Below are 22,357 nucleotides of genomic sequence, written 5' to 3'. Positions count from 1 at the left end.
AGTCAGGCAGTAGGAATATGATGCCCTCTCCAGCTGTAGGATGCCAGATACAGTAGTGCTAGTCTTTGGCGACCTTGTTTCCAGGTAAGTAGTGCACTGCACAAGACGGCTCGTTGGAGAATTGACGGCCTGTAGCCGGAAAAGAGTCTGCCCCTCCATGCGGATCAACCGAGGGTCAAATGGCTCACGTTCAAAAGAGTCTGCCCCTCCATGCGGATCAACCGAGGGTCAAATGGCTCACGTTCAAAAGAGTCTGCCCCTCCATGCGGATCAACCGAGGGTCAAATGGCTCACGTTCAAAAGAGTCTGCCCCTCCATGCGGATCAACCGAGGGTCAAATGGCTCACGTTCAAAAGAGACGAGCCCCGCTTCGACCGGTGCTCCTCATGTCAAAGTGAAGAAATTCAATGAAGCGTGGTTAAAGGGCGGGAGTGATTGTGACTCTGTTATTAAGGCAGTCACAATCACTCCTGCCCTTTACCCGTGCTTCATTGAATTTCTTCACTTTGACATAAGGACACAAACCCTAACATACTATAACAGACACTAATATGCTAACACAGACACTGACGCTAATGGACACTAACACAATAACGGAGAGTAACACACTAACGGACACTATTAGACACTAACGGACACTATTAGACACTCAAACACTAACAGACACTAACAGGAGGATTCCTTCAACATGCTCTAGCACATCACAACTAACTAGCGATTCCACATCGGATACTCACTGTCGGTCTCGCAGGCAACCGTGCCGTCGTTGGGGCAGAAGCGGGTCTCTACCTTGCGTCGTCCGATCTGCAGCTCGTGGGGGTCTGCCAGCTGGGCGCGGCACATGTAGCGCATCCTCTGCTCCTGGCGTGCCCCGCCCTGGGTCACGTTGATGGGCATCCACGGGGTCCAGGGGGTGTTCCTCTTTACCTCTGGACATGCCTCCAGGTTACACGCCTTGTACTCCTGTAGGGGGAGGGTTGAGGGGGAGGGAGAAGCAAGAGAGAGAGAAAGAGAGGTCTTTATTATAAAAGCATAGCTATATGGGTGCTGAGGCACCCCCTGATGCACCCCCTGATGAATCTGAATAACAAAATATATATTAATACAAAATATATATTTTTTCTTCACGAAAGTAGTACACTGGGCCTTTACTAGTATTAGCGGAGATATAGACATCTGTAGCGCAGGGGGGGAAAAAACTATTCTGCATCTCATCTTTGGCAAAAAAAAGGTAGTTGTTAAATTAAGAACAGTATTTTGCAGGATTCAATAGTTGGAGTTGTTGCCCTGTCCCTTTCTCTGCCATTGTCATTGTAATGGTATCCAGAAAGAACAAAAACTTGTCCTCAAACATTTACATTAAAAGTTATGGGAAAAGACACAAAACATCCACATCCAATTAAATACACTGCTCAAAAAATAAAGGGAACACTAAAATAGCACATCCTAGATCTGAATGAATGAAATATTCTTTTTAAATATTTTTTTCTTTACATAGTTGAATGTGCTGACAACAAAATCACACAAAAATTATCAATTGAAATCAAATTTATCAACCCATGGAAGTCTGGATTTGGAGTCACACGCAAAATTAAAGTGGAAAACCACGGTGATCCAACTTTGATGCAATGTCCTTAAAACAAGTCAAAATGAGGCTCAGTAGTGTGTGTGGCCTCCACGTGCCTGTATGACCTCCCTACAATGCCTGGGCATGCTCCTGATGAGGTGGCGGATGGTCTCCTGAGGGATCTCCTCCCAGACCTGGACTAAAGCATCCGCCAACTCCTGGACAGTCTGTGGCGTTGAAAGATGGAGCGAGACATGATGTCCCAGATGTGCTCAATTGGATTCAGGTCTGGGGAACGGGCGGGCCAGTCCATAGCATCAATGCCTTCCTCTTGCAGGAACTGCTGACACACTCCAGCCACATGAGGTCTAGCATTGTCTTGCATTAGGAGGAACCCAGGGCCAACCGCACCAGCATATGGTCTCACAAGGGGTCTGAGGATCTCATCTCGGTACCTAATGGCAGTCAGGCTACCTCTGGTGAGCACATGGAGGGCTGTGTGCCCCCCCCCAAAGAAATGCCACCCCACACCATGACTGACCCACCACCAAACCAGTCATGCTGGAGGATGTTGCAGGCAGCATAACGTTCTCCACGGCGTCTCCAGACTCTGTCACGTCTGTCACATGTGCTCAGTGTGAACCTGCTTTCATCTGTGAAGAGCACAGGGCGCCAGTTGCGAATTTGCCAATCTTGGTGTTCTCTGGCAAATGCCAAACGTCCTGCACGGTGTTGGGCTGTAAGCACAACCCCTACCTGGGGACGTCGGGCCCTCATACCACCCTCATGGAGTCTGTTTCTGACTGTTTGAGCAGACACATGCACATTTGTTGCCTGCTGGAGGTCATTTTGCAGGGCTCTGGCAGTGCTCCTCCTGCTCCTCCTTGCACAAAGGCGGAGGTAGCGGTCCTGCTGCTGGGTTGTTGCCCTCCACACGGCCTCCTCCACGTCTCCTGATGTACTGGCCTGTCTCCTGGTAGCGCCTCCATGCTCTGGACACTACGCTGACAGACACAGCAAACCTTCTTGCCACAGCTCACATTGATGTTCCATCCTGGATGAGCTGCACTACCTGAGCCACTTGTGTGGGTTGTAGACTCCGTCTCATGCTACCACTAGAGCGAAAGCACCGCCAGCATTCAAAAGTGACCAAAACATCAGGTAGGAAGCATAGGAACTGAGAAGTGGTCTGTGGTCACCACCTGCAGAACCACTCCTTTATTGGGGGTGTCTTGCTATTTGACTATAATTTCCACCTGTTGTCTATTCCATTTGCACAACAGCATGTGAAATGTATTGTCAATCAGTGTTGCTTCCTAAGTGGACAGTTTGATTTCACAGAAGTGTGATTGACTTGGAGTTTCATTGTGTTGTTTAATTGTTCCCTTTATTTTTTTGAGCAGTTTTCCTTTATCAAATAACATTAAAAAAAATGTTTTTTGCAGTATTAATCTACCATCCTTACAAACCACTTAATGTGGTCATCTAGGTTTGTACCTGTAGATTGTCCATCACCATGAAAAAAACAATGTATTATACAGTAATTGAGTACATTGAGGCATCAGGTGGTTTGTGAGGATATAATGTGATGATGTGGCTCAGTTAGTAGAGCATGGTGCTTGCAATGCTAGAGTTATGGGTTCAATTCCCACAGGGGACCAGCATGAAAAAGTCTGAAAATGTATGCACTCAATACTGTACATTCCTCTGGATAAGAGTGTCTATGGAAAAGGAATGAATAGACCATTCCAGTTCTCACGTAGAAATAAGCTGTGGGTCTCCTGAGTGGCGCAGCAGTCTAAGGCACTGTGCTGCGGTGTCACTACAGCCTGGAGTTCGATCCCATAGGACAGTCTAAAATTGTCCCAGTGTTGTCTGTGGAGGGGTTTATTTGGCTCATTGCACTCTAGCAACTCCTTGTGGTGGGCCAGGAACCTGCAGGCTGACTTTGGTCCTCAGTTGAACTGTGTTTCCTCTGACACATTGGTGGCTGGCTTCTGGGTTAAGCGAGCAGGTGTTAAGAAGATTGTCATGTTTTGTAGGATGCATGACACAACCTTTGCTTTTCCCCAAGCCCGTTGTGGAGTTGCAGTGATGAGACAAGATCGTAATTGGATATCAAGAAATTGGGGAGAAAAAGGGGGTAAAAATTACACCAAAAAAAGAAATAAGTTGCATTTGCAAAGTATTTAAAGAAACTGAAAACCTATATCAAGAAAGTATTTTTATATTCCACAAGTATCAAATGAACTCTTTTGTACATATAATTATCAGACTCAAGTTACAAATGCTGGTAAACACTCAAATACATTTAGTCTACATTTCTTCACAAAAGTAGTGCACTGGGACTTTACTAGTCCGATATGTTCACCGCAGGCAAAACATTTTTGGGGGGGGGAATAAAAGCTGCATTTATTAACAATGACCAACACAATTCCAGCCAAAATAGAAGATTGTAAGAAATACTGTAGCCTACTATTACTATATCCAACCCAACTAGATTTGTTGCCAGTAACATGTATCCCAGTGTTTTTATTTAAATTTTTGACCTGCGACTCCCAAAAAAGGGTGGTATAAAACTTGCGACCCCCGCATATGCACATGGAAGTGTGCACACAATTGTTTGCGCAAATGTAGCCAGCCATAAACTGTGATTTATTTTCAAAACGCAAGATAGGCTACAGAAATAAACTGCCTTTTACACCTGCATTTGGTGCTGAAAGTCATTAATGTTAGCAGCCAATATCAACTAGCGATATATTATCTCAATTCTCCGGAGTACAGAGCAGGGCCATAGTTTCCAATATATTTTAAGAAAGTTTTTTACTATTTTCTACATTGTAAATTAATAGTGAAGACATCGAAATAACACATTTGGAATCATGTAGTAACCAAAAAAGTGTTAAACAAATCAAAATATATTTATATTTGAGATTCTTCAAAGTAGCCACCCTTTGTCTTGACAGCTTTGCACGCTCTTGGCATTCTCTCTATCAGCTTCACCTGGAAGGCTTTTCCAACAGTCTTGAAGGAGTTTCCACATATGCTGAGCGCTTGTTGGCTGCTTTTCCTTCACTCTGCGGTTCAACTCATCCTAAACCATCTCAATTGGGTTGAGGTCGGGTGATTGTGGAGGCCAGGTCAACCAGAGCAAAATCCTACGCCTACTTGTAGTGAATGTTGCAGGATCTGATGGAAAGCATGTTGTGTCCATACCGCTCCATCACTTTGGAGGGCAGCCTGCCTGCAGAGTGCTTGTTGGCTGCCGAGTAGACCTGTGCTTCCTCACAAATATCTTCATAAATTTGCCAGAATATGTTACATCCTAATTCCATAATACTGAAGTCAGTGCGATGTTACAGCTGCTTATCTTTAGACACATCGCCAGTACCACCTAAATTAGGCCTATCTGAATTATGAAAAGTACCAATAAAATTGCCAGGTAGCCTATTATAGTTCTGGTAAAGATGAGTCAGTAGTAGATCAACTGTATTTTATATGGATGATAAATGTAGACCGATCTGTTTATTCCAGGAAAAACTGGAGGGAAATCTTTCTGGTCACTAATCTGGATATGCACACAGTCCTTTGTGCTGATGAATGGTCCTTGGTCAACAATCAAGACACAACTTTTTGGTTCTGAAACATAGATGAGAATTTAACAACGGCATGCGGGCAGTAGGTTCAGAACAACAACAACAACCAATTTGTAAAAAAATAACTTTACAAACGTTTTGGTTAAATTCTACCATCAACAAAAAGCGCACTTTGAGGACTGGAAGGGCTAAGGGGCGCCTCTCAGGCTCACATACAGGTCCAGAGCAGCTCTGTGAGCCAAGAGGTGTGTGTATATGTGTGTGTGTGTGTGTGTGTGCATCCGTCTGTCCGTCCATCCATATCTTACCAGTGCGCAGCCTGGGCAGCTGTTCCCATTCTCACAGCTCCTGACCCTGGAGTGGACCCCACCTCCACACTCAGCACTGCACTTAGTCCAAGAACCCCACGGGGACCAGAAGATAGGCTGGGGACATGACACACCCTCGTTACAGAACCTAGAGAGGGGAGGAGAGGAGACGGGACGGGAGGGTAGAAACTGATATCTATTTTGGAAGAAATGTACATTTGTCTTCTGCCTTACACGGTTAGAGGCACTGGCGTGTGTAAGAGGGCTGATATTTACCTAAGACCATCATGCCCAAAAAGATACTGAGGGCCAATACTGTTACTGAAAAGTGCAAAACACGTCTCATAAATTAATCATAAATGTCCTTTCTTAGTAAATCACCTATACATGTTTGAGAGTTTTGCTCTTTTGAGTCAAGCGAACACGTTCATTTTTCAGCAAAAAAATTACATAAGATAAAAGTATTACATAACCAACATTTGTTCACAAATAGACCTGCCATCTCCCCCTCTCCTCTCACCTTTCGTCCCTGACGGGGCCCACACACACGCGACCACCGTGACGGGGCGACGGGTTGTTGCAGGAGCGCTGGCGCATCTCAAACCCCGTTCCACAGGTGGTGCTGCACTGTCCCCATGACGACCAGGGGGTCCAGCCTCCGTTTCTACGGCAACAGAAATGTGATGTTATAGGAGGTTCAAAGAATCCTGTAGCGCCGTGGGGAAACCAGTTTCAAGATTGAGACATCCAATAAGTACATCCAATAAGTACATCCAATAAGTACATCCAATAAGTCCAATGAGTCCAAACGGAAACGATGGCTTGATGAGTACAGAGTAAAACGTTTATTTGTAGAATCTAAAATAAAAAGTTTCAGGTAAAAAAATGGTTCCAATATTCCAGGTAAACGAAAAAAGATTACAGAATTTTTTGTACTAAATATATTTTCCCTAAAATATGCATTATAGAAGTACAAATTTGTAAGTGCTTAAGATTCCGTTCAATCTCTTTAAGCACTCAACACACTTATGAATATGGCCCTAATTTGGGATTCTGAGAGGGAAGCAAAACCACTTGCTCAGGAGCTAAATGTGACACCAGAAACACATTCTTCAATTTGCTTAAGTGCTCTGTTCCTCTGAAAGCATTTCTCAATTTTCAATAGCCACTTCCAGACAGACAGACATATGAGGCTGCGTCTGAAACGGCACCCTATCCCTTATGTACTGCACTACTTTTGACCAGAGTTCATGAGTAGTAGACTATATAGGGAATGGGTTGTTATTTCACACCCTAAATGAGATGGTGGTTGGTGGTTAGGGTGGCAAAATTCCTGTAACATTCCCCAAATTACCAGGTTTTCCAGAAAACCTGCTTGGAAGAAGGGAAGAAGCAGGAAATACACAATCCTCCAATCAGGATCTATATAAATCCCTATTTGTTTTACATACCTGTAACAGTTGGAGACTTCGACGGTGGGCCCCTCACAGTTCCTCCAATCAGGATCTATATAAATCCCTATTTGTTTTACATACCTGGAACAGTTGGAGACTTCGATGGTGGGCCCCTCACAGTTCCTCCAATCAGGATCTATATAAATCCCTATTTGTTTTACATACCTGGAACAGTTGGAGACTTCGATGGTGGGCCCCTCACAGTTCCTCCAATCAGGATCTATATAAATCCCTATTTGTTTTACATACCTGGAACAGTTGGAGACTTCGATGGTGGGCCCTTCACAGTTCCTCCCACCACAGCGAGCTGGAGGGTTGTCACACTCCCTGGAGCGACACAGACAGGTGCTGGTGCCTTCGCCGTCGTCGTTGCTGCATTGTTGCCACGCTGCCCAGGGTCCAAAGCCGCCAATGGTGATCTGGTTCCTCAGCTGAAAATCCACACAGGGCAGAGAGAGAGAGATAAGAGTGTCAGGGAATTTACTGGATATCATTAATCATGTGACAATAACCTTGACACAGGAAAACTGTTATTTTACCTTTATTTAATCAGGAAAGTCACCTGAGGCTAAAAATATTTTCCAAGGGCGACCTGGACAAACTGAGTCCCCAAGGCAAAACAAAATGTTACAATGTTAAACTGTCAGACTACTACTGTACTGTATATGACCAGAGTCCCCAGGAGAGACCAGGCAGAGTGGAGGTATTCTAGGTTGTCAGACAGCCAGCAGTGACGCAGGCAGCCCCAGGGGCTTACCAGTGACAATATTGACACCTAGGGAAATAACAAAACGAGTGGGGTAGGGGGAATTGGGGGTCCCTGTTGGCACTTACCGGACACACAGTGATGTTCTGACTCCACTGGCTCATGTTAGAGCTATCCTCCAGGGTGGTGCATCGCCTCTGTTTCCTGTCCCAGCCACAATATGGGTCCCGGGCCTCCAGGCATAGCCTACAGGGGGCAAGAGAGATGGAGGAGAGGGGGAGGGATAGGGAGAGGGAGATGGTGAAGGATAGAGAGAGAGCAGTCAGTCAAAGCAGTGAACACAAGCAAAGAACACCCACCAGCCCTGTGAGGCTGGCCCACTAAACCATGTACAAATAAACTCACTCTCCCTCCAGGCACACAGCCCGTACCCCTGTGATTCCTAAACTAAGGAGCGTCTGACTAGAGGTAAACAATTCAGCCCCCCCCCCCAACCCCCCCCCCCCCCCCCCCCCCCACACACACACACACACACAGTAAAGTAAAACAAAAGTAAAACAGGAGCTTAATGAGGGGTTATTAAATCTAAACCTGTTAATGATGAAGTTAGGCCGTGGGAGACAGGGAGTGAGAGGGAGTGAGAGAAAGATGGGGAGGGAAAGAGAGAGCTGGAGAGAGAGGGAGAGAGAGAGACTAAAAGTGCAGAGAGAGCGCAAAAGAAAGAGAGCGAAATAGAGAAAAGAGAGAGAAATAGAGAACTTATTGTAATAAACACATCAGTCCTTACTGCCCTGTACCAACTCCTGACTGCCTCCCTCGCAGACCTGGGTCCAATAGTATTTGATATAATTTCAAACACTTGATTGAGCTGGTCTGTTGCTGTAGAACCAATAGAAAAGTACCAACAAGTTCCAGGCAGGCTAAAGCAAATGCTTGAAGTATTTGAAAGATCTCAGATACTATTTGAACCCATATATGCTCCCTATTTCCTGCCTGTACTACCTCTTTACAGCCCCCTAAGCTAGCAGAGAGAAAGAAAGAGAATTATATTCTTGGCACCAGCCCCCTTGGTTTATTTGAGTGGGGCCTCTGGTGTTTCAGCTACGAGGTCTAAGCATCACTTTGTGTTGTTACAGAACACACAGCCAAGCCCGAGCCAAGTCCTGCAGTGGGGAAGGTGTTTTAGGAGTTAGTGCTGAGCTGACATATTGTATCAACCTGCATCAGAGATGGCCTGACTCAGAGCTAGAGGGAGAGAGAGGCTATGGGAAGGGATCCATGTTGTTGTGGTGTTGTTGTTGTGGTGACATCAGAGAGATGAGAACGCTTCTGCTGCACCATAGCTTTAAATGAGTGGTAAGTGAGAGGGTGAAGACCTGGCAAGCATAACATGTTGATACCGTTTAGCTGCCTCACCAAGCACTGTTAGTGTGCATTCTGTTTACTCAGACACATAATGCTGCTTACAGACAGACAGGCTAAACACTCACACTTAAGAAGCCAGGTGGATGTGCATAATAATTCATTGTAAAGCAGATCTCTTTCTTAGAGGAGGATAATATCTAAGAGCATGGTGCAGATCTGAGGTCCAATTACCCTCCGTTACAGTAAGCCAGAAGTCAGGCCCGAGGACACACACCCACCCTCAGGGCGCACACCTCAAAGCTAAAATGCCTTCAGCTGAAAGAGTTTACCCTGGACCTGGTCTCATTAATTACAGTGAAGAAATCACACACACACACACACAGCGATGAAAGCCAGCCATCCATGTAAGCTCTTAAGACTACGAAAATGCGTCAGCTTGAAAATAATGCTGACTTGACGGTTTTTGACGAGCGCAGTGAGCGAGAGGGGCAGTGGAGGACGGGTTTACCAGAGAGAAAAGGAGAGCCACCCTGCAGTACAAACATCACCGCAGGGCAGGGCATGCCAACCGTCCCGTCTGCTCACCTTACTCATGCCAGCTTACTGTAACAATGGGCCTCATAGGAATAAGAGATTGGGGGTAATCCCGCTCTCTCTCCGTCTCTTTCTCTCTCACATGCACGCACATACAAGCATGCACAAACACACACACAGTGTGGACAGTATGCTAAACCCACTAGTCTACACTGTAAATTGTACAAAAAAAGGTGCTGTCCAGAATCTAAAATGGTTATTTGGCTGTCCCCATAGGAGAACCCTGTTTACACTCCTCAGTGGAAAAGGTCCTTCTAACTGGAATCAAAAAGGGTTCTTTGAAGGGTTCTCCTATGGGGATATCCGAACAACCATTTTAGGTTCTAGATCGCACCTTTTTTTGTAGGATTTACAGTGAGGACTAGTGGGTTTAGCTCCGATCCCATCTGACCTTTCTCCAGCTGCATCAACTGTTGGCCAGCCAAAGCTCACAGGGCATTGTACAAGTAAAGGAGATCAGCCAGCCAGCTACAGACAAGGCTCTGATGTAGGCCCTGTAAGGGATGAAGTGGGAGCAGGTACACTCAGAAAAGTAGAACCATGTATGGTTCTTCAGTTTGTCCCCATAAGCGAACCCTTTTTGGTGCTAGGTAGATCCCTTTACAGAGTCACATCAGGCCTGCAAGTCACATTATGCTGGTTTGCAAAGTTATGTTTAATTCCTATTGGAATCCAGCCAGGGTTAGGATAGCCAACAAGTTAAATGTTTAATCACCCGCAACCTGCATTCACAATGACTGCCAGCGTAGGGCAGATTAAATACTGAGACTACCTCAATCATCTAAACTGGAATAACCATCTCAGTCACATGTGCAATAAATCAAACAGACTACTAACAGATTGGATCAACCAATTAAAAAACAAAAACTTTATTTGGCCTCCCAGGTGGCGTAGTTGTTAAGGGCGCTGTACTGCAGCGCCAGAGACTCTGGGTTTGCGCTCAGGCTCTGTCGTAACCGGTCGCGACCGGGAGGCCCGTGGGGCAACACACAATTGGCCTAGCATCGCCCGGGTTGGCCGGTAGGGATGTCCTTGTCTCATCGTGCACCAGCGATTCCTGTGGTGGGCCGGGTGCAGTGCGCGCTAACCAAGGTTGCCAGGTGCACGGTGTTTCCTCTGACACATTGGTGCGACTGGTTTCCGGGTTGGATGCGCACTGTGTTAAGAAGCTTGTGTATCGGAGGACGCATGACTTTCAACCTTCGTCTCTCCCGAGCCCGTACGGGAGATGTAGCGATGAGACAAGATAGTGGCTACTAAACAATTGGATACCACGAAATTGGGGAGAAAACGGGGTAAAAAAAAAATTTAACTTCTTTTTTATTTAACTAGAACAAATTCTTATTTTCAATGACGGCCTAGGAACAGTGGGTTAACTGCCTTGTTCAGGGGCAGAACGACAGCATTTTACATTGTCAGCTCAGGGATTCGATTTTACTAGTCTAACGCTCTAACCACTAGGATACCTGCCGCCCAATGATTGTACATGCAAAAACACAGATATTAAAACAAACAATTCTGAAAATCACCCTGCAATAGAGCATGCTGGGAAATATGATATATGGCTTTGGAAACCCTTCTTGCTTTCCAAAGAATCATGTTTGCCTTTCAAAGAATCATCAAATAACCCTTTCTTCCAAAAACTGTTCTTAGGATGTTAAAGGTTCTAGGTAGAACCATTTGCCTTACAAAGAACCCTCGTCTTTCAAAAGCGGTTCTTCAGATCAAAACGGTTCTTGGTAAAACACTATCCCTACGCAAAGAACCCGTTTGGAACCCTTTTTTCTAAGAGTCTACATGTGATGGTGTCTGCTGATAGAGAGTAATGTGGGATTTGCACAGTGTTGGGGAGTAGCGAACTACATGTTGTCAAATCAAATTGAATCAAATTGTATTTGTCACATGCTCCAAATACAACAAACACAACCTTACAGTGAAATGCTTACTTACGGGCTCTTAAGTAAAGTATACTTTTCTCAAGGATAGCTGTAGTGTAAATGAACTTAAGTCATTGGTAGCTTTGTAAACTATATTTTCAGAGTAACATCCCCAACACGGGTTTTGTAGTGTGTGTGTATGTGTGTGTGTGTGTGTGTGTGTGTGTGTGTGTGTGTGTGTGCACGTGAATGTGTGTGTTTCAATGAATGTGAGAAGACTAGGGAGATATAAAGGTTACAGGAAAGAGAGAAGGAGAGAAGGCTTCTGTATGGTTCTGACACCAACCCAAGATATTTAATTCACCGGCCTCTTTTACTGGTGACATATCACACTATATCAAAACAGCGAAGCCTCAAAACAAAACACGGGCTGTTAAATTTTAAACAGAGCGACCGGCAAAAATAAACCAAACGATAAAACAATGTGACTTGGCTGTCGACAGACAGCTTGTGATAAATCTCCAGAGTTCGCCAGGGGGCTTAATGGACATTTTAAAAGGGATTGTGAGAGCTGTAAACCTGCTGTCCTTTACTAGGCCTTTTAATAGAACGTCATAAAGACAGCAGTTATCACTTTCCGTTTAACTGCAAATCATGACCTCATAATTGTAAACAAGACAGAGACAGACAGACAGGTTGTGTAAATATTCTGATTAGAAATGTAAGTTGTCATAGCCAATAGGCATATTGGGGACAGGCCAGCTTCAAGGCTTCCTCATCCCAGAAGAGAGGCTCTGTCCCTGGGGCTTCCCTCCAGCCTGCGCTGGGCTGCTCTGACGTGCCGGCCGTGGTTCATCATAAACCTTTGGCCAGATAAATCCCCCGGTTTAGCGTAGCGTTACACGCTAATCGCAGCTCAGGATCCAATTAGCCTCATAGCACCGTGCTAGAGGGCTGGGGAGGGCTGAAACGTCCAGAAGCAGAAAGATGGCTGCCTGCCAGAAGGACCCGTCTGCCTACTGAGTTGTCCTCCTGTCTGCTGCGCTGTCCTTCCGCTATCCCTCTTCTACTGTCCTATGGGGGAAGGGGGGGTGGGGGGGGGAGGTGATGGTCACCTCACTGATACTAAACTACAATGCACACATAGTAGCAGGAGACAGAGACAGAGAGAGAGAAAGGTGTGAGACAGAGAGAGACAGAGAGAGGTGTGAGAGAGAGAGAAAGAGGTGTGTGTGTGAGAGAGAGAGAGAGAGAGGTGTGAGAGCGAGAGAGCGAGAGAGAGCGAGAGAGAGAGAGAGAGAGAGAGAGAGGTGTGAGAGCGAGAGAGCGAGAGAGAGGAGAAGGGAGAGCAGACGGTACAACCTCACTGAAAAAAGAGGGAAGGTTTGTCAGCATTTCGGGAGCTGGGAGGGTGTGAGGCAGGTTAAGACAAACTGCCTGCCCAAATAAAGGCTGAAGGAGGAAAAAGGAGAAAGATGGAAGGAAGGAGAAAGAGGGAGAGAGGGAAAGAATGTGTAAAAGAGAGGGGGATAGAGAGAGAAATATAAATGCTTTTAATATGGGGGGTTTGCCAGTGAGGAGAGCCCGTTAAAAAGAAAAACATTCTGCAACAGTGATAAATACGTAGACTTTGTGATTACTTCCCCCTCTCCCCTGCTCCCCTCACTCTCTCTCAATCCCTCCCTCCCTCAATGCCTGACCTCTCCATCTCTCTCAATCCCCCCTCTCTCTAACAATCCCTCCCTCTCCATCTCTGTCAATCCCCCCTCTCCCTAACAATCCCTCCCTCCCTCTCCATCTCTCTCAATCCCCCCTCTCCCTAACAATCCCTCCCTCCCTCAATATCTCTCTCAATCCCCTCTCCCTAACAATCCCTCCCTCCCTCAATCCCTCCCTCTCCATCTCTCTCAATCGCCTCTCTCCCTAACAATCCCTCCCTCCCTCAATCCCCATCTCTCTCAATCCCCTCTCTCCCTAACAATCCCTCCCTCCCTCAATCCCTCCCTCTCCATCTCTCTCAATCCCCTCTCTCCCTAACAATCCCTCCCTCCCTCAATCCCTCCCTCTCCATCTCTCTCAATCCCCCCTCTCCCTAACAATCCCTCCCTCCCTCCCTCCCTCTCCATCTCTCTCAATCCCCTCTCTCCCCCATTCTCTCTCTCCCCCTTCTCCCTCTTTGTCCATGGCTCCCTGGTGTGTTCCTGGGAGTGGAGTGTTCATACAGGCTTAACAGCACTGTGTTTTAGAACCCTGTTGACAGGCTGGCGGCAGCATCAACAGACCATAAATTGTCTCTGCTGAGGACCAGTGGGTGGAATTAAAGTTCTTCTCACACAGACAATAAAACACTGGATTTATTCAGGGCTCATGGGACTCTCTGGAGATGTTAAAGCCAGAATACTATATATAAATAGGTTATTATTGTCCCCAGGGCCCAACCTCAGGACTCAATGCTGATGACCAGGGTTTATAAGATAAAAAAATGCCCATGGGCATTAAAATAAACTTGAGAATTGAATAGTTCCCACCTGTAAAAGCAAATAACTATTATTTTGCCTGAGGGTCTGTGAAATATAGTAGACATTTATTTTAATTTTATTTAACTAGGCAAGTCAGTTAAGAACAAATTTTTATTTTCAATGACGGCCTAGGAACAGTGGGTTAACTGCCTGTTCAGGGGCAGAACGACAGATTTGTTTGTACCTTGTCAGCTCAGGGATTTGAACTTGCAACCTTCTGGTTACTAGTCCAACACTCTAACCACTAGGCTATCCTGCCGCTCCACTAGGCTGACCTTGCTATCCACAAATGGTCTGATTGTGAAAATAATTTAATAAACAATGAAAACACCTGAAGTTCCCTGAGCTAGAGAGGATCAGGAAATCATTGAACTTCTACACTGGAAAAATGAGCTGGTCATGTTCATGGTGAACACCCAGAGACAGCCACTTTGTGCTTTCATGATGTTGTTTTAAACTCCTGCAGCACAGGCCCACTAATCTGCTACCTCCCCTGACTGGCGAGTTGCAGCTATGGTAGTGCTGTAAATCACAAAGCAAGCCAAACTCCCACTCCTACTCTGTCTTCACCTTCACCACCTAAACATCAAGGGTACTACACTTAAGAGGTTGGCAGGGAAGTAGGGGTAAGTGGTTAGCATCTCAGGGCTTCTATCCTGATTTAACACATTCACAACATTATTACGCCATCTCCCAATCCTGCCATTGAGCTGTATGTATGGACCTGGAACACCTTGCCTCAGTGAAAGTGTTGACAGAGCTACTTTGCTGGCGCAGCTTGGCTACAACGTATCACTACCATGCAAACAACACTGCAGCCGCTGCAGAATAAATAAGGCTACTTACTTACAGAAAGTGGAGGTGAGAGAGTGAGAGAGCGCGAGTTCGAGAGGGAAAACACAGAGAGAAGGAGAGAGAGAGAGATTGAGAGTGGAGGTGGAGGCTGTACTTAGCAGTAGGTAGTGGCCATTGGGGCCACTACCTACTGTTCATTTTCACTAACAGAGGGCAGACTACACCACCTCTGTAGGCGGTGCAGTACATAGCAGTAAGTCACCACTAAACAGACAACACTGTGCAAAGCAATATGGCTGATTTGATCCCTAAACAGACACCAGGCACACTGTACCGTTCAAAGCTGTACACATAAAAATACACTGAGCGTACAAAACACCTTCCTAATATTGAGTTGCACCCCCTTTTGCCCTCAGAACAGCCTCAATTCATTGGGGCATGGACTCTACAAGGCGTTGAAAGCGTTCCACATGGATGCTGACCCATGTTGACTCCAATGCTTCCCACAGTTGTGTCAAGTTGGCTGGATGTCCTTTGGGTGGTGGACCACTCTTGATACACACGGGAAACTGTTGAGTGTGAAAAACCCAGTAGCATTGCAGTTCTTGAAACTCAAACTGGTGCGCCTGGCACCTACCACCATACCCTGTTCAAAGGCACTTACAATCTTTGTCTTGCCCGTTCACCCCTTGAATGGCCACAGATATAAAAAATATTATAATAACAGCACTTAAACATTAGGAGTTTTCCCAGTGCTGTATTTCCATTAAATCAAATCAAATCAAATGTATTTATATAGCCCTTCGTACATCAGCTGATATCTCAAAGTGCTGTACAGAAACCCAGCCTAAAACCCCAAACAGCAAGCAATGCAGGTGTAGAAGCATTAACATCCTATCCATTCATGCTAATATAGGGGGCAAAGACAGAACCAATCATTTCCTTCTCTGGCTGAACACTAGTATAGTACTGCCATTCATGTGGTAACAGAGGAAGGATCCTTTTCCAGAGTGAGGGGTTATCTCTGTAAAAAACGGATAACTTTAGACTTCAAAATAAACCATGCCATGGCCTCTGTAGTTTTTCCACAGAAACCTCCATTGTGTCACACAGAGGGGGCTGAAGAAGCCAATATGAATTGATGTATTGCTGTAGTTCCACTAGTTATTATGAGGTTTCATTATGAAAGGCTGTATGTGTGAATGGGACTGGGAGGGCCACCCACAGATCAGGCTAGGCCACTGACCGACTGGAGAATAGCCTGGCCGGCTCAGCCAGACAGACAGACAACAGGACAATGTGTTTTGTCACCCCACCTGGTGGGTGTCCTTCATAAGACCCACTGACATCCGCCACGCCTATGGAGAAAGAGGGGGACAGAGAAAGGGAGAGGTCCTCTTTGGATAATCCAATTCAGAAAGACATAACCTCTTTATAGGCTTCTGGCAGAGTGTTGTTGTCCTGGGACTGTCTCATGCAGACTGCTGTATTAACACAGAGGCAGAGTGTTGTTGTCCTGGGACTGTCTCCTGCAGACTGCTGTATTAACACAGAGGCAGAGTGCTGTTGTCCTGGGACTGTCTCCTGCAGACTGCTGTATTAACACAGAGGCAGAGTGTTGTTGTCCTGGGACTGTCTCCTGCAGACTGCTGTATTAACACAGAGGCAGAGTGCTGTTGTCCTGGGACTGTCTCCTGCAGACTGCTGTATTAACACAGAGGCAGAGTGTTGTTGTCCTTGGACTGTCTCCTGCAGACTGCTGTATTAACACAGAGGCAGAGTGTTGTTGTCCTGGGACTGTCTCCTGCAGACTGATTTAATAACACAGAGGCAGAGTGTTGTTGTCCTGGGACTGTCTCCTGCAGACTGATTTAATAACACAGAGGCAGAGTGTTGTTGTCCTGGGGCTGTCTCCTGCAGACTGATTTAATAACACAGAGGCAGAGTGTTGTTGTCCTGGGGCTGTCTCCTGCAGACTGATTTAATAACACAGAGACAGAGTGGTGTTGTCCTGGGACTGTCTCCTGCAGACTGATTTAATAACACAGAGACAGAGTGTTGTTGTCTTGGGGCTGTCTCCTGCAGACTGATTTAATAACACAGAGACAGAGTGTTGTTGTCCTGGGGCTGTCTCCTGCAGACTGATTTAATAACACAGAGACAGAGTGTTGTTGTCTTGGGGCTGTCTCCTGCAGACTGATTTAATAACAAAGAGACAGAGTGTTGTTGTCCTGGGACTGTCTCCTGCAGACTGATTTAATAACACAGAGACAGAGTGTTGTTGTCCTGGGGCTGTCTCCTGCAGACTGATTTAATAACACAGAGACAGAGTGTTGTTGTCCTGGGGGTGTCTCCTGCAGACTGCTGTAATAACACAGAGACAGAGTGTTGTTGTCCTGGGACTGTCTCCTGCAGACTGATTTAATAACACAGAGGCAGAGTGTTGTTGTCCTTGGACTGTCTCCTGCAGACTGCTGTATTAACACAGAGGCAGAGTGTTGTTGTCCTGGGACTGTCTCCTGCAGACTGATTTAATAACACAGAGACAGAGTGTTGTTGTCCTGGGACTGTCTCCTGCAGACTGATTTAATAACACAGAGGCAGAGTGTTGTTGTCCTGGGACTGTCTCCTGCAGACTGATTTAATAACACAGAGACAGAGTGTTGTTGTCCTGGGACTGTCTCCTGCAGACTGATTTAATAACACAGAGGCAGAGTGTTGTTGTCTTGGGGCTGTCTCCTGCAGACTGCTGTAATAACACAGAGGCAGAGTGTTGTTGTCCTGGGGCTGTCTCCTGCAGACTGATTTAATAACACAGAGACAGAGTGTTGTTGTCTTGGGGCTGTCTCCTGCAGACTGATTTAATAACACAGAGGCAGAGTGTTGTTGTCCTGGGGCTGTCTCCTGCAGACTGATTTAATAACACAGAGGCAGAGTGTTGTTGTCCTGGGGCTGTCTCCTGCAGACTGATTTAATAACACAGAGGCAGAGTGTTGTTGTCCTGGGGCTGTCTCCTGCAGACTGCTGTAATAACACAGAGACAGAGTGTTGTTGTCCTGGGACTGTCTCCTGCAGACTGATTTAATAACACAGAGGCAGAGTGTTGTTGTCTTGGGGCTGTCTCCTGCAGACTGCTGTAATAACACAGAGGCAGAGTGTTGTTGTCCTGGGGCTGTCTCCTGCAGACTGATTTAATAACACAGAGGCAGAGGGCTGAGACACAGAATAGCCTGGGATTGCAATGACAAACAATATGCAAAGACAGAAAATAGAACCATGTCAATTTCTGTATAAATCCTGTTTGTGTCTGTATCTATGGCTGTGAAATGTATGCATTCTGCATGAACTTTTATTTGAATAAGATTTCCTAAAAGCCTAAACTAAAGAATAATAGGCCCTTCACACTTTCCTGCATGTTCTGAGCCGACCTTAGATATCACAATAAATCACAGTGATTGACAGCCCATCACCTGTCATGTATATTTGCAGTTCTGCATGGTTTTCTCTGTGTGTCCCCTGACAACTGACTGTGTCTGCTACTGAGGCTGGCAGATATAAGGCAGCATGCAGGATTAAGGACAGTGTTCCCCTGTTGTGCCCTTGAAGCCCAGTGTGATTATTCCACCCCACTGTGTTTTAAATAGGCCTGGCTACCGAGGCTTCCGCTCTGCTCTCACATCTCCTCACTCACACCTTGTTTAGTATTCACCACTGTACCTGACGGAGAGGAGTGAGTGTGTGTGTGTGCGCGTCTGTGTGTGTGTTACCGCTGGTGACATGTGATGGAGAAAGGAGCGAGCTGATTCATCATATGCATGAGCCCCCCCACCCACACACACACACACACATACACACACACTCCTCCACATACAACAATCTCCTATACAGTCGGTTGCCCTTCATGCACACCCGCATGCGTATATTGCACAGCGAGCTGACAAAGCATGGATGCAGCTCTAGAGAGTTGATTGAAAGCATTGATGAAATGCATAAGGCCTGACAAACAGAGAGGAGAGAGAGAGAGAGAGGGAGAGAGAGAGATGGGAGGGCTTTTCTCCTCCTCACTCAGCCATGAGAGAGAGGGGGGGGGGGGGGGGGGCTGTTTTCGATGAACGACAGAGGCAGCCATCAGGCAGCTTATTCTGGAGATGACAGCCAGAGCATTGAGCAGAGCTCACACTCAGAGACTCATATTGAACTGGCAGGAGTCAGGCAGGGCAGAGTTTGAGCCACACGTCTCCCACTAAATGAGCGTGAATCAGAGAGACAGTAAAAGATAAAGTAAGGCTTCCTTTCTCTGTTCTCACTCTTTGTTAGAAACACTGCTTCGTTAATTAAAAGCAACACTGCAACATATTAAACGTGTTATTGTTTTGGTAGTGTATCATCAAATAATGAATATATTAGTACCGAGTCCCAAGAGATAAGACTACACAGTCAGTTCCTCAGGCGGGTATAATTCCAGCACTTTATACTCATGGCAAGTGACTATAATTAAGCAATAAACAACACTCTGTACATTTCTATGGTAATATACCACAACCAGTGATGTAGTGGTAAAAACATTGGTGCTCAGTCTCTGATTGTCGGGAACGGTGAAAAAAGTAACGCTTCCTATACTTTCAATGTTTTTTCCCGCGAAAGGTTGGTAAGATGTGTCTACCTGCGTTTACCATCCACTACACCACTGACCACAACCCTGGGATGACATGCAGAATGTGGAATAATTCTCAGTCTGAGACATTCATGTCTCAGTCTTGTAGTTGCAGCTTTTGCTCACCTGTACTCTTCCATAAGGTTGGGTTTGTTGGCCAGGTTGGCTTTTATTGCACTTGTACAAAACAGAAAAATGTAAGAAACTCACATCTCAGTCTTGTAGTTGGAGCATCTCTCCAGAGGGATCTTCAGAACTTTGTTGTTGAGTCCTACAAACAGTGACCTATCACTTTGAAGGATCTGCAGGCTCAAGATTGGCTCCTGCACCCCAGCGGGGAAGAGTTGGATCTCCTCCAGGTAACACCCTTGAAGGCTCTTATTGGTGGTCGCAAGAGCCTTCAGGATGGTGCCGTACTCTGATTGGAGGAGAGAGGAGGAAGAAGATGATGAGAAATCATTGCTTGTGCTGTATACAGCCTAGAGTCAAGAGGTTTTCCTATTCAGGTCATGTGGCTAGGAAAAACTCAGAGCTCTATAATATGACAATAGAAAATCCTTTGGCTGGACAGCTAGTGAAGCATGCCGGGATCCTCTCTAGGTTTCTTCCTTCTAGGGAGATTTACCTTGCTAATGTGCCCTTTCCTTTATAAGTCAATTTAATTGATTGACCCCTGACCTTTGAACTTAACTGACCTGTGCCAATGTACATGACATGGTAGAGTGTGTCGTGACCCTGTACGATGTCCACCACCAGCCTGGAGAAGCGCACGTCATCCTGCATGACCAAGGGGTCCACAGAGACGGGCTGCACCACGTCATTCATCAGGTACAGCCGCTGGGCGTCCTGGAGGCTGCGCTCCGTCAGACCATCGTTAGGACCGCCGTCGTCATCTATGGTACCACACTGAGGAGGGGAGGGGGGATGGGAATGGAAGGGAAGGGAGAAAGGGGGAGAGAGACAGGGAGGGAGGGAAAGGGGGGGATGAGAGAGAGTGCGAGAGAGGAGTGAGAGAACAGGAGAAAGAGTGAAGAAAGACAGAGGGAAAGAAAGAAAGAGAAAGAGAGAGAGAGAAAAAAAGAAGTTACTGAAAAGGAATAATACTTCATCTTAATAGTCATTGTTGCTTTGAATAAATCAATACTATGCCTCTGCCTGTGGTCATTTCCTTCTTATTTTCTCCTCCAGTAATCACGCTTATTCACACTTACAATACTGTTACACTGTAATGATTGTTGTTTGGCAAACAACATCTCTGTGTCTGGCAAGCTACAGCAACAATATGCTTTTGAAATGCCGGATGACATGAATTTCTTCATAAAGCTACAGTTGCATTGCTAAAAAATCAATGATGTGGGCTTTGGGGTGCATAATCCCTGGTTCTTATATGCAGTGTCACCTAGATGCAGAGTCTGTTAGTCCTGTTTCTGGGGACACGCAGGGTGAGCAGGATTTTGCTCCAGACCAGCACTAACCTGGAAGTTGGGGTGGGCAGTACCTGGAAGTTGGGGATGGAGTTGGGGTGGGCAGTACCTGGAAGTTGGGGATGGAGTTGAGGTGGGTAGTACCTGGAAGTTGGGGATGGAGTTGGGGTGGGCAGTACCTGGAAGTTGGGGATGGAGTTGAGGTGGGCAGTACCTGGAAGTTGGAGATGGAGTTGGGGTGGGCAGTACCTGGAAGTTGGGGTGGGCAGTACCTGGAAGTTGGGGATGGAGTTGTGGTGGGCAGTACCTGGAAGTTGGGGATGGAGTTGGGGTGGGCAGTACCTGGAATTTGGGGATGGAGTTGGGGTGGGCAGTACCTGGAAGTTGGGGAAGGGGTTGGGTAGTACCTGGAAGTTTTGGAAGGGGTTGGGGGTGGGCAGAACATGACATTTGGGGAAGGGGTTGGGGGTTGGCAGTATCTGGAAGTTGGGGAAGAGGTTGGGTAGTACCTGGAAGTTGGGGAAGATGTTTTGGCAGTACCTGAAAATTGGGGGTGGGTAGTACCTGGAAGTTGGGGATGGGGTTGGGGGTGGGCAGTACCTAGAAGTTGGGGAAGAGGTTGGGGGTGGGCAGTACCTGGAAGTTGGGGAAGGGGTTGGGGGTGGGCAGTACCTGGAAGTTGGGGGTGGGGTTGGTGGTGGGCAGTAACTGGAAGTTGGGGAAGGGGCTGGGTAGTACATGGAAGTTGGGGAAGGGGTTGGGGGTGGGCAGTACCTGGAAGTTGGGGGTGGGGTTGGTGGTGGGCAGTACCTGAAAGTTGGGGATGGGGTTGGGGGTGGGCAGCCAGGTAGAGCGGGGGTTCTCCTGGGAACGGAAGGGTCCATTGAAGGCCTGGGTGATGGAGCTGAGGTTAAACGCACACACTGCAGACGCTGCTATACTGTTCCTGTAGGACAGAGAAAGAGAGGGCGAGGAGAGGGAGAGAGGAGAAAGAGAGAGAGAGATGGAAAGAGAGAATAAGAGAGGGGGGAGAAGAGGGACAGAGAGAGAGAGACAGTGTTAAAAACCCAGTGAACAAAGAGGTTACAGTGTTGCTCATACGTCTCTCTAACTGAGAGCTCAAATTGATCCATTATGTACACCACACTGTCTAACAGTCCCTTCTTTTACAGGTGCATTAAAGACACAGCCCGTGTGATTCTGCTGGAAGCTGTGTCTGTGCTTCACAATTGTCATGAGACTGCTAAAGTGAATTAAGATACACACACACACAAACAGATACACCCTCCCCCCCTCGCCCCACGCACACACACACTCACTGCACTGAACAGACTTTACTGTACAATAAACTCTACTTTACTATACTTTCCTTTGTATTTTTTTATTTTTTATTTTTATTTTACCTTTATTTAACCAGGTAGGCAAGTTGAGAACAAGTTCTCATTTACAATTGCGACCTGGCCAAGATAAAGCAAAGCAGAATGTATGGAATGCCAGC

General features: G+C 46.4%; 1 protein-coding gene across 3 annotated transcripts in view; it reads right to left on the bottom strand.

Annotated features, from left to right (window-relative positions):
* LOC109904482 (semaphorin-5B-like) overlaps window positions 1–22,357 on the bottom strand; it is a 196,259-nt gene that overhangs the window by 33,407 nt on the left and 140,495 nt on the right. For all 3 annotated transcript variants that reach the window (XM_031797168.1, XM_031797159.1, XM_031797164.1), the window contains exons 10-17: window positions 21,670–21,805; window positions 20,131–20,341; window positions 19,646–19,853; window positions 7,760–7,877; window positions 7,175–7,356; window positions 5,992–6,135; window positions 5,472–5,619; window positions 738–963 (exon numbers count right to left, since the gene is read on the bottom strand). In XM_031797168.1, coding sequence (XP_031653028.1) covers window positions 738–963; window positions 5,472–5,619; window positions 5,992–6,135; window positions 7,175–7,356; window positions 7,760–7,877; window positions 19,646–19,853; window positions 20,131–20,341; window positions 21,670–21,805 — 1,373 coding nt within the window. The remainder of the gene's footprint in view (window positions 1–737; window positions 964–5,471; window positions 5,620–5,991; window positions 6,136–7,174; window positions 7,357–7,759; window positions 7,878–19,645; window positions 19,854–20,130; window positions 20,342–21,669; window positions 21,806–22,357) is intronic.

The sequence above is a fragment of the Oncorhynchus kisutch genome, linkage group LG2, assembly GCF_002021735.2.
Source record: "Oncorhynchus kisutch isolate 150728-3 linkage group LG2, Okis_V2, whole genome shotgun sequence".
Classification (NCBI taxonomy): Eukaryota; Metazoa; Chordata; class Actinopteri; order Salmoniformes; family Salmonidae; genus Oncorhynchus; species Oncorhynchus kisutch.
Note: the sequence above shows the minus strand (reverse complement) of the source record. Positions and strands in the feature narration are given on the sequence as shown.